We start from the raw sequence: 14537 nt of genomic DNA, 5'->3' as shown, positions 1-14537 counted from the left end.
AGAAGACAAGGGACTTGTTCTTCAACCCAGGACTTTTCATAGCAAATCCTATAATCCTTTCCCCTGTGAGATGGGCTCTTTCAGCAGGACAAGCACTCCTGCATTCTCCCATTAAAGTGTTAGTTTTCTCTGGACAAGAATCCAGAAATTATTTCCATATTAATCAAATACTTATGGGAAGGAGGCAGGCCTCAACATCTTCACAGTAGATTCTTTTCTGGATAGTAAATTTATGAGGCTGGTTTATATCTGCAATAGCATACATGTACATTCTCATGGTAATCCATCATTCCTGAAAGCATATTCTTTTGTTATCATTCTGCATTCATTCTTAGAGTTACAGGCATTTATTTATCTCCTCCTCAAAATGTTGGGAAACAAGCTAATACAAATCTCAGTACATCAGAAAGATAACAATAGATAACACAGGAAAAACTATTCCATAATCCAATAGAAGTAGATAAAACTCAGTATACATCAAAGTAATTTCAGAAGCAATTTTTTGTATCTCTAGCACAAACACCGTTTAAAAGTTTCAAGTTATTCTATGGGGTGAACGAAAGAAGTCACTAGTCTAGGGAGTTTCATAAAGTCAGCAGAATTACCTCCTAAGCAGTTTATAATCACCTAGTAAATGAACTCACTCTTGTTCTACATTCTCCCACCATATTTTCAGACTTACACCACTTGAAAACACATTAAAATAATCAAATTTCTCAAAGCTTAGTCTCCTGGAGTTCTGCCCTGCTGCCTTCAAGCCATAAAGCATCTCTCCTTTGGGGCTTCTTATACTTTCTCCCCTGTGTTTGTCAGACTAAATCAGAACCTCACCTTACTGTGCTTGGAACATGGCCACTTTCACAGATATATAAAGTAAGGCCTAAAAAGAGTAATCTGTTTGCCCGGGGTCACAGAGCAAGTCAACAGTCAGGGCCTGGAACAGGACTCAGATTTTCTGAAATTTGAGAGTATAGGCGAACTCATTGGGCCATATTGCCTTTCCAGGAATTGCTAATGATAAATTATTTAGACAGCTGAAGATATACACCTCACTCCATTGAGTCTGACTAAAAACGATACCAACTGAGGTTTTTGAAATGAACTCTATTTGTGAGACAGGGGGGTGATTTCTAGATTCAGAAGAAAAAGAGGGAGGAAAAAAAACATCAGAAAACAAGTTACCCAAAACTTCAGAAAGCTCATTCCCAAAATCAGTCATGTAGTAACTTGTATCATGAGAGATGTGCACACAGTGCTGCTTGCTAACCAGAAGTTCTTACAAGCACTAATGTGTGGAATCACAGGAAACACTTCCAGAGAGGATTTCACATCAGGGTACACATTAAGACTTCATCAAAAATTCTCTTTGAACTTCTTGGAGTGACACGTGAAGCCACACAGATCCTCTAGTCATGCAGAATGGTTGGAGGCTCCTTCCTATTCTGAAAATGATTCTTAGTTCTTATAAGATTTTCTGAACTAGCAAACCCCACAAAAATCCCCAACCAGCATGAACACCCATAAAAGGGATTTTGGTATTTTTTCTTTTATGCCTTTGACGAAACGTGGATTTATTTTTAAATTAATTGTAGAATTTTTCACTAAAGAAAACATCTCAAGGTCATGATCCTACAAGTCCTTGGGCTGCCTTTAGCAGGTAACCTAGATAAATAAAATTTAATGAAATTATCTATGAGCTAGGAAAAAGAACTGGATCTTGATGTTATTGTCTGTTGTGACTTACAGCAAATCTAAAGACTTTTGCATTTCATTCATCACAAAAATACACAGGATATGGAAAGGTGTAAACTTAGATGTTTCTTGGTTAAAAGTGATCCTGAACACCCTGAGTGCCACTTACCTACATCCTCCTCTTATCTCCTTGTTCTTGCTAGTAAAGACACACTAACTTCGTAACCGTAAAGAAGTGCACTCTAATGTAAAACTCAGTTTCCTACAGCTTCCAAAATGCTGTCTTCAAACTGTGCTTCTGCCTGTAACATTAAAACTACCTACCTAACCTGTATCAGTCTCACTCCTGAAGGCTGTCTGGAAAGCAGTCTCCTCGCAAACTGAGATGTCACAAAAATGAAGCAAACCCTAATAAATCAGTCACTAGAAAAATTGGTATGTTGATGACATGGCATTCTCCTAGACGAGCCCGATGCATGACATTTTAGCATTGCAAGATCCAGAAAATCAGTTCCTCTGTGCAAGAAATACCACTATGGACAGGGTGCTGGGCAACCTTGTCTAGACTGTGCTTTTGCCAAGAAAGGTTGGACCAGATGATCCCTTCCAACCTGGTATTCTATGATTCTGTGATCATTAGTGCATCATTGCTGAGATGATATACTACTGCTTCCCCCATCACATGGATGGGCAGCCAAATCATGCACAGTTTATGTGCAGTAACAACACTGCCCTTCTGGTCAGTGCACAGATACTGGTGGATAATTTTAGGCTTACCTTGCCTCCAATTTGTCATCTTGTTTCATAACAACTCTGCACTGAGCCAATGCCTACACGTGAGTGTGCTATGCCATTTGGAGGAAAACGCCACTGCTTTCAAAACATTCCTGTAAACTGAGGAACAGACTCAAACTCTGCAAGCACTATCATCTACCTTTAAAGGATTTAGGATTGTTTTTATTTTTTAAAATGCAAGATATTTGAGGAAATTAACAACTATGATGAGCCTGCTTCACCTTCACATAATGCCTGGGTAAAACCAGACAAGCTGGACTAGCCATGGACTAATCCATCTTTCAGCAGACACCTATTCTGATTCCATACGGTGTCAGAGACAGAGGCTGAGTCCATAAAATCTCTTCAGTTTAAACTCCAGGCATACCAGAAAGAATTCTGCCTGAATAATGACTAAGAGTATGGAATGGAAAGAGTGATGAGGGGCTTTGCTTTGGGCCAGGAAAGATAAATGCCCATTTCTCTTCCACTTTTCAGCAAGACTTGAGATCTCCTTGTTTCAGATACAGATCTTCCAGAATGTAATTATATTTGATAATGGACACCTCTGCCAAATGACAAAATTCAAAACTACAAACGTCCAGCAGGACTGTGTGCTCCTCAGCACTGCACTGGCCTTGACTAAGGACTCTGTTGCACTCAAACAGCAATGACTTAATGGATGACGCCCTTTGCATGAGTTTATATTGAAAATACAAATGTTTTCCGCTAAAGCACTGAGAGACAGTATGTGAAAAAATCTGCATTTTTACCACCAGCAGAGGCAGAAGGATGGTAACTCTTAGCTGTGAAAGAATGAGCATTACTATACTGCCTACTTTTGTCAGAGTTGCCTGTAGAAGTGGTCAGGTCTGTGTCTCCTCAGAAAAGGAGGGGCTGATAAACAGAAAGGCAACCGCTCATTTTTGTGTCCTTCATGACGCACAGCACCAGGCAGCACCCTTTACAGCCGCTGGACCTGTCAGGTGGGAGCTGCCTGTGGGGTGACGGGGATGTAGGCAGCAAGACAGGCAGCAAACGGGGAGGCTACAGCCGGAGGGCAAACAGGGCTCACCCAAGAACAGCAACAGTCCTCCCACAACAGGAGCAGACCAGTGCGCAAGCTGGAGAGGCTATGAGAAGAAAAAAGCTTCTATAGAGAATTACTGAATTTGTTCTGTTTGAAAAGTCATTAAAATTATTGAGACAGGAAGGAAAAACTGGAGGGAAGGACACAAGCCCTGCAAGGACACTGTCATCTGGAGATAAACTTGTTTGCAAGTCATTCAGTAATTGCGAGGTCTTGTTCTATTTCATTGCTTTTGTGAGCTTACAAGGTGATCTTGGGATTGAAAACACAGCTTCTCTTGGTGGATTTTCTTCAAAAAGGAGAGGGGTATTTCCATGTCACTGCTACAGCCAGCTTGGGCTCCCATAACTGAGGGCAAGATGGAGAGGATCACTACCTAACATGAGGTATGCGAAAATACTATTCACTGTTGAGAGACAAAAGGACAATTAAGTAGGAATTTGATTGCTGTTTAAGACAGACAGCTGATTTCAAAAGCGAGGATAGATAACCTCCTGTAAAACTCTATTAGTTAGCAGGAGGGTTAAGAAGTAATCCTGTCATGTTATTCAAAAGTTAGAGCAGGCCTGTATAGAAATCCTAAAGTATTAAACTCTATTAAGGCAAATTTTTTAAAAGAAAGTCTTTTACCCATAAAATTCCTGTATCAGCATGTGTACACCACTGCACAAAAGAGAACTTACCTCCAAAATCTCCTGCGTTTGGCAGTAAAAAATTTGGAAAAATGATGAAGGCTTACTGGTTTGTTTCTCATGGGTATAAAGAGGAAAAAAGAAAAGATTTGGCCCATGACTTGACTCAGGCTGTGTTATAGAGGGAGGTAGTGATAAAATCTACAGTGATGTCAGACAAGCAAAGGACTAACTGATTAAAAAAAAAAAAAGAAAACCTGGAGGGATGCTTTTTTGCAAAATTAGATACAACATATTTTCTATAGTTGCCATTTCAAGTAAATGACTCAGCTGTTTTAATTAGTCTCTCAAAATACCAAGAGGGGAAAAAAAAAAAAAAAAAAGAGGTCACATTTCAAGTTTGTCTCTTCTTTCATTTTCTGGTTAGAAAAAAATCCCCAAACTTTTAAAAATCTAGATTCTGAATAAAGTGTTAAAAACTTCATTTTCCCCATACATGTCAAACAAACTACCTTTGCTGTTTCTAGGATGCCTGTTACAATGCTGTCCTCTGCTATCCTGCCTTTCAAAGATATGGACCATTGACAACTCTTGCTGTCTCTTTAGGAGATATAGCTACTCGGCACCTGAGAAAATTAGATCTTGACTCAAGTCAATTTAATATCAGAGAGAAGTGTTCACTGCTAGCCTTGATGGTCCCAAACACCTATTTATCCATCTCACGGGTATGTTACATAAAGTGGCAGTAGCAACACATGCAGATGGAATTTGACATGACCTACTGATAGAGGGAAAAGAAGAATTCACTCAGCCTATCCAACTCAATCTCAGATTACAAAGAAAGGTTTCAATGATAAAACACATTTTGTACCGTAAGCACTTCCATGTTAGTAATTAGGGGAAAAAACACTTCACTGAAATGTTCAAGAAAGACGGATGAGGTTTAGTACGTACTTGTGTTTCAGAGCTGTTCCCTGTTCAAACTAGCAGGCTAAGTGTCAAAAGAAGGAGTGACATTCCCATAGTGTCTAAGTCAAAATTTATTTAATACAAAAAAGTTTACAAATCCACCATGCAATCCACCATGCACTCAATCTGGATCTAGTGAGGCTAAAGTATGACTTTGTGCTGCTCTACCCACAAAACTCTGCCAGCTACAGAAGTCCGAGTGGTTTACAAGTATTAACTAAGATTAATTTTACTGAAAAGGTGTGAAGAATAAACCAAGGACACAGACAAAAGAAGAAATGCTGTTTTTCCATACTAGTTCTCTAACCAAGAGACCATGCTTTCTTTCATAACTATTTCATACAGAAAATGTTATTTCATCCTACAAGCCGGATAACTGATTTAATTTGACTCTTCTACTCACAAAGGAAAAAATATTTCTGAAGAACAAATAAACATGTGCCTTTTTAACTGTCTGATGTAGTTATTAGAACAGACTTTAAAAATTATTCTCAGTAGATTTAGAGTCGGAAGAAATGCTCTCCACCTATCTGACAGTTAAAGCAGGGGCAGTGTCAGAGACATTTCAGACAATTGATTTGTGCTGAGCTTTTGCAATGATCTCTATCATTGACATTCCTAGCTCCTCAATATTGTGCCCATAGGAATAGGTCCTTTTAAGAACCTAGAGCTCTCCAAGGGGGACATATCCATTGCAAGCAAGTTAAACTTACTGAATCCATTAACATCTTGGCAGCTGGAAGAAAAAGCTTCTTCATTGTGAACAGCACTGAGTTTGGTAGAGGTCTTGTCAGAAGTAGCCACAGGACCCATCTCCCTCTGCGTGTTGGTCTGAGTCTCCTTCTGCTTCTTGGCTAGCTTCCTTTAGGGTATTTTGAAGAGGGGAGAAATTAAGGTCAGTTTTCCCTCATTAAAAACAAAGCAACGACAAAATATTTTGAAAACCACGATTATCCCACTCAGTCAGACATGCAGGGCATGTGGCAAGCCGCACGAGAGAAAACCCCACAACTTTTTAACGTAACTATTGTGGAGCAACAATAAATACTGTGATACCAGTCTTTGAGCTTAGCTGTCCCTCCCGGTAACTCATCTCGCACAAACCCGCATCACCCCAGCAGTAGGAGTGCTACGTCGTCCTTGAAGAGGCTGGCATAGGCAAAGCCCCTGGGGCGGGTGTCAGCCGCTCCAGAAAGAGCAGAGGGCAGGGATGAGGGCAGCGACCAGAACCGCTCACCAGGAGGCAAACGGGACGTCTGGATCCATCCCACGGGGACACCTGCACCGGGGAGTTCCTCCGAGTGCGCCGGTGGCGAGGGCGACCTGGCTCTGTGCAACCTGGGGGGCTGGAGCAGGAGTTCTGCTCATGCAGAGCAATGAGGACAGCAGCCTCTACTGAATTTTGACACACACCCAAACTGCCCTGAGGACTGACAGTCGCTGAAAGGTGGGGCAAATTAAAGGTTCAAGTTATTTTAGAAATGTCCAAATACGGCTCTTGTGGGAAAACGGGTCTTTTCTTATTTTGAGGAAATATCAAAAACATTGGCAAAAGCAGAAACACTGCCTGCTCTGAAAACACTAACAAAGCCAAGAACATAAGAGGCTCCTTTTTTGCAAACACAGCTAATAATAAGAAAATGGGGAGAAGCAGGAAAAGTGAGCTGCTAAGCTTCCATTGACATTTGACTGCCCTGTGCTTCATTCATATCAGAGAGCAAAACTGTTTAAAAATGAATGTGTGACATTCTACAAACCCACACCTTGAAAAAATATCACACAAATCCCTAGCACCAGCAAAGAACTTTGCTTACACGACTTCCGTAGATAAGAAAATAAAACAAAATAAAAGGGAGAAAAACAGATTACTGTAAGAAGGAGCTTTAATTTTCTTTTTTCCTCCAACTCAAAGAAAAAAAAAAAACCTAACAACTAAATGATTTTGCAAAGAGGTTTTTCTTCACTAAAATGACATGCTTATGGTAAGTAGTACCCATCTTTTAAACTTCACTGGATTCTTAAAAGGATATTCCTTGCAACATATTCCAACAGGCTTTATTTACTCACAGCACATGTCAGAGTGGCATTTACAAGCAAGTTCAAGCACACAGCTGAGCCCCAGCCCTTCGTGAGATGGGTAGCTAGGCCAGCTACACTCATTTGCAAAGAAGGGTCAGAGAGAACTAAAACCTTTGCCTATGTCTGTGGGAAATGACTATTTTAAGGTAAGCTGATAATCCAGAACAGGAGAGCACAGATTTATGGAGAAGTGTCAAATGTTTGATGCAAACTTTTGAACAAATACATGTTTCATCTGCTCAATCAGTTGAGATTCAGGCTTTTATGGTTACTGGTTTCAATTCAAAACAATAGCTATTCAAATTGGGTATATAATTACATAATGTGTATTTAGATCTCACTAAATCTCCATGGTGTATATCCACTTCTGCAGATGAAGATGCAAACAGAGGAACTGTCCTTGAGTGATGAAGCAAAAAGCTGGCATTTAATGATGTTAAAAGCTTTGCTTCCAGTGTTCAGCAATGTTAGCACAGTCAGATTTATTAACTATGAGCTGCAGCCATGGGAGCCCCCTTTTTTTGTGCTGTGGTACCTGAGGTAACAACAATAGTCTTGAAGTGTATTAACCCTGCTAGGCAGTTATTTTAATCCTTTAGATTTGATAATCAGACATGGCTATGTGAATTCTTTGGCCACAGGAATTAGAATTTCTCAGTGGGAAACACTAATCCAAAATGCCGAAGTCCTTAATAACAAGCACTCGGGACTGCTGGGGTGAGCCATTACAGACGACCACTACTGACGTTTAAAAACAGTGAGTCAAAAAGGGTGACTTCCTTATTAAATCCAGGTTAAATTATTTGTGGCAATCATTATCTGTAAGTCCCATTGCCTGGTATCTTTTCAGAGATGCCAACAAGCTACAAAGAGCTGGAACTGGCAAACTCATTTTCTCTTTCAATGAATGAGCAATAACATTTCTGCATGTGCTAGGCAGGAAAAAAATAAACCCAAACCCAAGCCCATTAGTCCCCAAAGGCCTGCTTACAAAAGCCCTATGCAAAGCAGTTCTACCTGGTCCTGTAGAAGACAGAGAGGCCCCTAAAACATTGGCTTGAATGCCTAAAAAGAAAAGGTGACATGAGTTTAAAGTTCTCAATCTAACTCGCACACACAAACCAGGCTGCTCGCAAGTGGACCAGCTAACGCTTACGCATGTTCAGAGAGAAGCCACACAGAAAATTGTTCTGCATCTGAAAATGCTACAACATTTTTCAACAGCACGTTATCAGTTTCTACCTTTCTCCCTCTCTATTCCAAGAATGAAAAAATTCTTCATCTAAATTTAGAGGGAAAAGGAAGACAGGTCTCTTTTGAGGATTTCAGAGCTAAGCTTGCCAGACACATCAAGGGGCTCTCGGTTTCTAAATGTGCCTTTTCTGCCTCTGTTACGTGTCTGGATAGAGTGGCAGCACAGGACTAAGCCTATTTGGTCCTTACCATCATAATAATTTATAGAAAGGATTATAAAATCAAATGACTAGCACTTTCTGGAATGTTACGGATGTGACTTAAACCCACAGCTAGGTAGAGGTTTATTTCCCAGCATGTCAAAATGCCTTTGGAATTGGAAAAGCATTTATCTGGAAATGCTGTTTCCAAAAATAGGGCACTTCAGGAGATCTCTGTGAATCACTGACAAGCTGCATCAGTGACACGGCTCCTGCTCTCCTCACCGACCAGCCCCCCCTCAACGGCAACACCCGGCCGAAGCTGCTACCAGAGCATTAGTGTCAGTCACGGGCCGGCGCGGGCCAGCGCGCACCCAGCGCTGCCTGCCACCCCGCACCCAGACGGCACTTTCCATCTCATGCATTATGCAGTCGAAAAGGAGAAGAAATAAAGGACCGGGCAGATATCTGGAAGAAGAGTCTGATACAATCAACACAGGGTGAAGAGCCTGAAATGTCAAAATGTGAATAAGGTGATAGTAATGGCTGTTAAGGAGAATGTGCCAAGAAGAAAACAGGAGTCCACAGATGGGGGTTACTGGGTTGCCCTTTTCAGTTCAAGAGGGTTTGCAAATGAAGAGATGAGATGCTTACAGGCACTATACACACACAGGAGGGATGAGATGCTCAAAGCAGAATAAAGAAGTGAAATCAGCTGTATAATCAGGCAGTTGAAGCTAACCCAACTAAAGCAACGACAAGAACTATTGGCAGTGAACCTAAAGTAAGTGCAAATTTTGAAAAAAAAAAAAAAAAAAAAAAAAAAAGAGATTTGATTCAGCTATTTTTGAAACTTCTACTACCAGAGAATAGATAGAAAATGCTAAAGCACTATATTAAAATTGTGAGAGTTCCAGTTTAACAGTCAAGGAATGCAAACTTAGTATCAAGTACAAAGCATTTACTGCCATGGGCATTAATCATAAAGCTCAAGCAACATTTTCAGTTAGAAGTATCTGAAGGATCTGTCCGGTTCCTGTTTTGCAGAGGTCTGGATAAACATCAGGGAATATATTTTAAACGCAACTTCAAACTCATCTCTAACTTTTTATATCAATTTTACATGCATGAATGTTAAATCTGTAACTGCCACTCTTAAAGAGCTCTTGTACATTGACAGATTTAATTTTAGATGTTTCACAAGGATGGATTATATACACTATAATGTAGATTTGCATGCACAGGTAATTTAGACATTAGGTATAGATCACGTAAGTTAAACATGAAATTTCCTCCTACAGACAAGAATTGCATATTGCCCTCATTTTCAATAAGCAATTTAAGGAAGCTACAAAATACAATTCCTTTTAGATATTTGTGCACAGCAGCCTGCTAGGAGCACACATATTATTTATGATGAAATGTGCAGAAGTTTAAGGCAGACAGTGATCAGCCGTGCAAATACCCAGCTGGGAGCACTGGTTGAAAAGCAGTTCTACTGAAAAGGATCTCTGTCCCCTAAACCTGTAGTAGACCACAAACTTGATTTGAAAGAACACTTTCGTGCTGGTGTAAAAATACAGGTAGGATTACACATGGCACTATGGTCTGCAAGCCACAGGTAATCCTTCTGTTCCAGTCGAGGATTGGTAAGGCCTCAGCTGCAATACTGCACTTCAGATAAGACGGGTGCCAAAGGGACACATACAAAGGCAGAACAAGAAAGGGAAATCTAGAAAACACAACCTACAAGCAAAGTCCAAAGGAAATATGGACCTTTAATCTAGAGAGAAAAAAAACAAATAGGGCTGATAGGTCTTTCAAACATATGAAAAGACACCAGAGTGAAGCTGTTCTCCCTGTCTACAGGGGCTGGGAAAAAAGTAATGGGGCTAAGCTATAGGAAGGGCATGTCATTTTAAACTCTGGGAAAACTATACAGCAGAGACTGCCCATCTCTCAAGATGAGTGGGCAGGTAGGCTGTGAAATGTTGGTCACTAGAGGTCTTTACACAGAGACTGAGAGGAATGAGAGTAAAAAGAAGTATAGCCTTCTGGCAGCCTCACAAGTGGGGTGCTCCGATGGTCCTGCCTACAACTGCAGCTCATCACTGCTCCCTTCGTGCAGACTGTAGCCTCAGCAGAGCTGAGAAATATTCTCTGGCCTAAGAACATAGGCAGCTTACTGCTTCTTATAGCCACTATAAGGGCAAATCCTCCACTTACAGGCAAGTGTCGGGACAGCTTTACTTGCACTTTTTAAGTGCCTGCCGTGGTGAAGCCAAATGCAGCACAAGTTACTGCAGGAGCAGAGGGAATTAATTCACCAGGGTAAAGGTGAAGGGAAGAGTGACGACCAGCTGCACCACTTTTACTTACAGAGCAAACATTCCTTGACATGAGAAGGTGATGCAACATAGATATAAGTCAAAAGATGCTCTGAATATTTTGTACTGTGTGTCTACACACACAGTCTTGAAAAATGTAGGGCTGCGGTCTCTAAGCTTTACTTGATCAAATTAATCGCTATTTGTGGAGGACAAACTTACAACCATATAAACTTTAGACAAGATAGGTGCATGTAAGAGCCATACAATGTGAGTATATGCTGGTACAGCCAGCCAGCAAACACTGCCCTCTGCAACGTTTAGGCTTGCAATCACCACACAGACATGTTCTAAATAAAATCTCACTTTCTGGATTTTAATTATATTCTTTGTAATTTGCTTTCATTAGACTGACATAACCACTGATTCATGATTTTGTTTTTCCAGCAACTAATGAGAAAACCAGTTTCTCTTAAAATTCTGATTTAGCAAGCTGACCTGTGCAGGCAGATCCCACCATCCATGGAAATATATGGAGATATTTATGTATGTATGTGGTTATACAGAAGTACACCTATAAATAAAATAATGTTTTATTTCTTTTCAAATGTCCCACAGACGGTAGAAATAAATTCAGCGCACACTCTGTTATTTCAGAAAATGCAAGTATAAATTTAACTTAATACCTTTGACAGAACCTCTCCCATGAAAAGAAACTGAAACCACCACAACAGTTAAAATTGATATGAAATTATGATGGGAGTTGAAGGGGCTCCCAACATTTCAGGTGTGTCCTCAGTACTCTGACCAGTTCAGGGGAAAAGGAAAACAACACATTGGCCATTGAGTGCCCTTTTCTTATAAATAACATTAAACTGAGCGCTTGTCACACACACATGAATCTATGCATTTCTAGAAATACGTCTCTGGTCTGATAACACTCTTGATTAAATTTCCTTCTGCAACTATTACCCAGCCCAGAAGAAAGAAACAAAACAAAATAAAACAAAACAAAACAACCCCCACACAGAAAGCATCTCCATTTCTTTTCCTGGTGAGGAAGTAAGAAAGCGTTGATATGGGTTGCTGCAGTTGGAAATACTGTTGCAAAAGAAGTGTCTGTCATTAAATGCAAAACCTTCTTTAAACCAGATGAATTGCTGTCTTTGTTTTACAGCTTCAGCTAAGAAAAGAAACAAAAACTTTCAGATGTGGATGGGTTGCTATCTTACATTGCACATCGTATCGTACAATGCATTAAACTTAAGTGCAATGTGACAGAGCTAGCAATTCTGTAAAAATCTTAGACAACACTTGTATTGGTGTAAATACAGAGTAACTCCCCTGAAAAGGTTCAGGGATCACCCTGGTGACAGTGATGCAGTGAGTTCACCAGGACAGGAACTCCTAATTCCACATCCCTCTCTTGCCATCACAAAACCAAGTTCCGTCCAAGGATCTGAAATCATAAGCAACTAACTTTTAATGATGGGTAAATTGAAGTACACAAAGTTAAGTCAATCCTGCACGATGACTTAGCAAGTTAGGAGTAGAGTTCTCCCAGGTTGTATTTCCACTTAAAGCACGTTAAAGATCTTTATGGCCTCTTTCAGGCACAGTAATATCCCTTCCTACATGCTGTAAGAAGTTTTTAATGAAGTGCTGCAATACAAAAATCCTATAACTATTTACCCAAATCTATGTATGCACAAAACAGCTAAAAGAGCTGCTCTTTTAAATGAATATATAATAATTAATATAAATTGACTTTGGTTTCACCGTAGCTTCAAGTACTCAACCACCTTACAGAATCAGATTTTACAGTCCTAGATCGCAGCAGAACACAAGACAGGCTGAAGGCAGAACTCCAGCCTAGAGATTACCACAACACTCTGGTCAGTCTCTGTAAACAGTCGCTCATGATAAAGGTCTCTGTGACTTTAATAGACTTATCATTAAGAACTGTTCAGAAGTGTTAGGGTTGGAGATTTTGGTCCCTAACAAGAAGAAATGCCAGTATAGCAGATGACAAAGTGCTGAGAGGAATTATCTGAAAGAAGATGAGAATTACTCTAAGAAGCACAACTTTGAAGTCCTGAAACTGAAACTAAAAATAAAGTGATGTAGTCCATATGGTTGGCTTTAAGGTCTGCTATAGCAGATCTATTTGAGAACCTGCTTTTCAATACTGGTAACTCATTCAACTGAATTTTGTTTCAGGACTGAAACATTTCAAACAAGGACACAGCATGGAAATCAATTCTATTTAAAAATATATATATACACATATTGCTGCTCTGATTTTCACAACATTTCAAGTAAACTTAAATCAAACCTCTCTGCTCCTAAGAGGCTGTAGCAATTTCTATCAGCTTTGGCTAAAGAATTACACAGTCCTTAGCAATTTAAAATTTTCATCTGCAATCACAAAAATACATCTTATTTCACATGAAACTTGAAACACGAAACTTAATAATACTTCATCATACGCTCCTTCATGGATTCTCCTGCTTTCTTCCCTCACAACTAGAACATCCCTCATAGTATCGTTCAGGGAAAAAAAAAAAAAAAAACAACAAACCCCAAAAAAACAAAAAAAAACAACAAAAAACAATCAAAGCTTAGTTTTGCCGGATCAGGGAACAGGCCATATGTCAATATGAAACCAAATGCTGACACACACAGCCTGATGCTGAAAGTATTTACTGTGTGATGACTATGTGTTACCCCTGCTATAGTGATGTTCCAGCTAGCAGAGATGATGCTCAGTGGGGTACCTGGGACACCATAAGCACATGAGCTCCCTGCAAAGAAAGTTGGGTGCAGTACTGGGGAGATACAGTTGTATCATTTCTGCATCCTGAGCTCCAATCTCCATCCAGTGCTCCAGTGGGCTACCGTGAACACATAAGATTGCCTGATGATACCTCTGGTTTATCTCTACTGGGATATGCTGCATGGTGTACATCCACCTTATTACATCTTATTAAAGCACTTGCTTCTGCTGCTGCTGAAGCTCAGTGCAACCTGGGGCTTGGGTGACCTCCACAGATTGTCTCTTCACTTTTCCCGAGACACTCTCCAGTTCCCTGAGAAAAAACTTCTCGTATATTGATCCACAGAAGCAGACAGCAAAGAGACTGCTTAATGATGCCCTTACTTTCTCTGTAGCGGAGTAATCCTCAGCTGACTCCTTAAAGCAACATTATTGTGCAGTTGTAAAAATGGGTCACATAGGGCTCAGAAGTTGTTTCATCTTTTTAAACACACAAATCTCAAAATAAAATAAAGCGGGAACATTCTGACCACATACTGCCTGCTGGAAGAAGACAAAATTATAATGGAAAACTGGAGACTGACTTTTTCAGCAATGGTGCTGACCGGTTGAAGGAAACTAAGACAGTAGAACAGTGCAGAGGGCACTTTTCTGAAGTTCATGAGAAATGTGCAGAAGAGGAAAGGTTGGAGCAAGAAATGCAACTAGCTAGTAGCATCTAAGCACTAAAAGTGTCCCCCACTTTAACTCTCAGTTAGACTTCTCTGGAAATCTGACTACTTAAGGTCAGATTCCATGCTTGGT

The 14537-nt window shown here is 40.2% G+C and overlaps 1 protein-coding gene across 8 annotated transcripts in view; it reads right to left on the bottom strand.

Moving 5' to 3' along the window:
• Positions 1-14537, bottom strand: part of PTPRT (protein tyrosine phosphatase receptor type T) — a 467676-nt gene that overhangs the window by 55473 nt on the left and 397666 nt on the right. For 6 of the 8 annotated variants that reach the window (XM_033003561.2, XM_042800879.1, XM_042800881.1 and 3 more), the window contains exons 16-17: positions 8254-8301; positions 5871-6019 (exon numbers count right to left, since the gene is read on the bottom strand). In XM_033003561.2, the coding sequence (XP_032859452.1) occupies positions 5871-6019; positions 8254-8301 (197 nt within the window). The remainder of the gene's footprint in view (positions 1-5870; positions 6020-8253; positions 8302-14537) is intronic. The other 2 variants (XM_042800882.1, XM_042800883.1) reach the window with 1 other exon arrangement.

The sequence above is a fragment of the Tyto alba genome, unplaced genomic scaffold, assembly GCF_018691265.1.
Source record: "Tyto alba isolate M040663 unplaced genomic scaffold, T.alba_DEE_v4.0 Super-Scaffold_33, whole genome shotgun sequence".
Taxonomy (NCBI): domain Eukaryota; kingdom Metazoa; phylum Chordata; class Aves; order Strigiformes; family Tytonidae; genus Tyto; species Tyto alba.
This window is presented reverse-complemented; position numbering and strand designations above follow the sequence as displayed.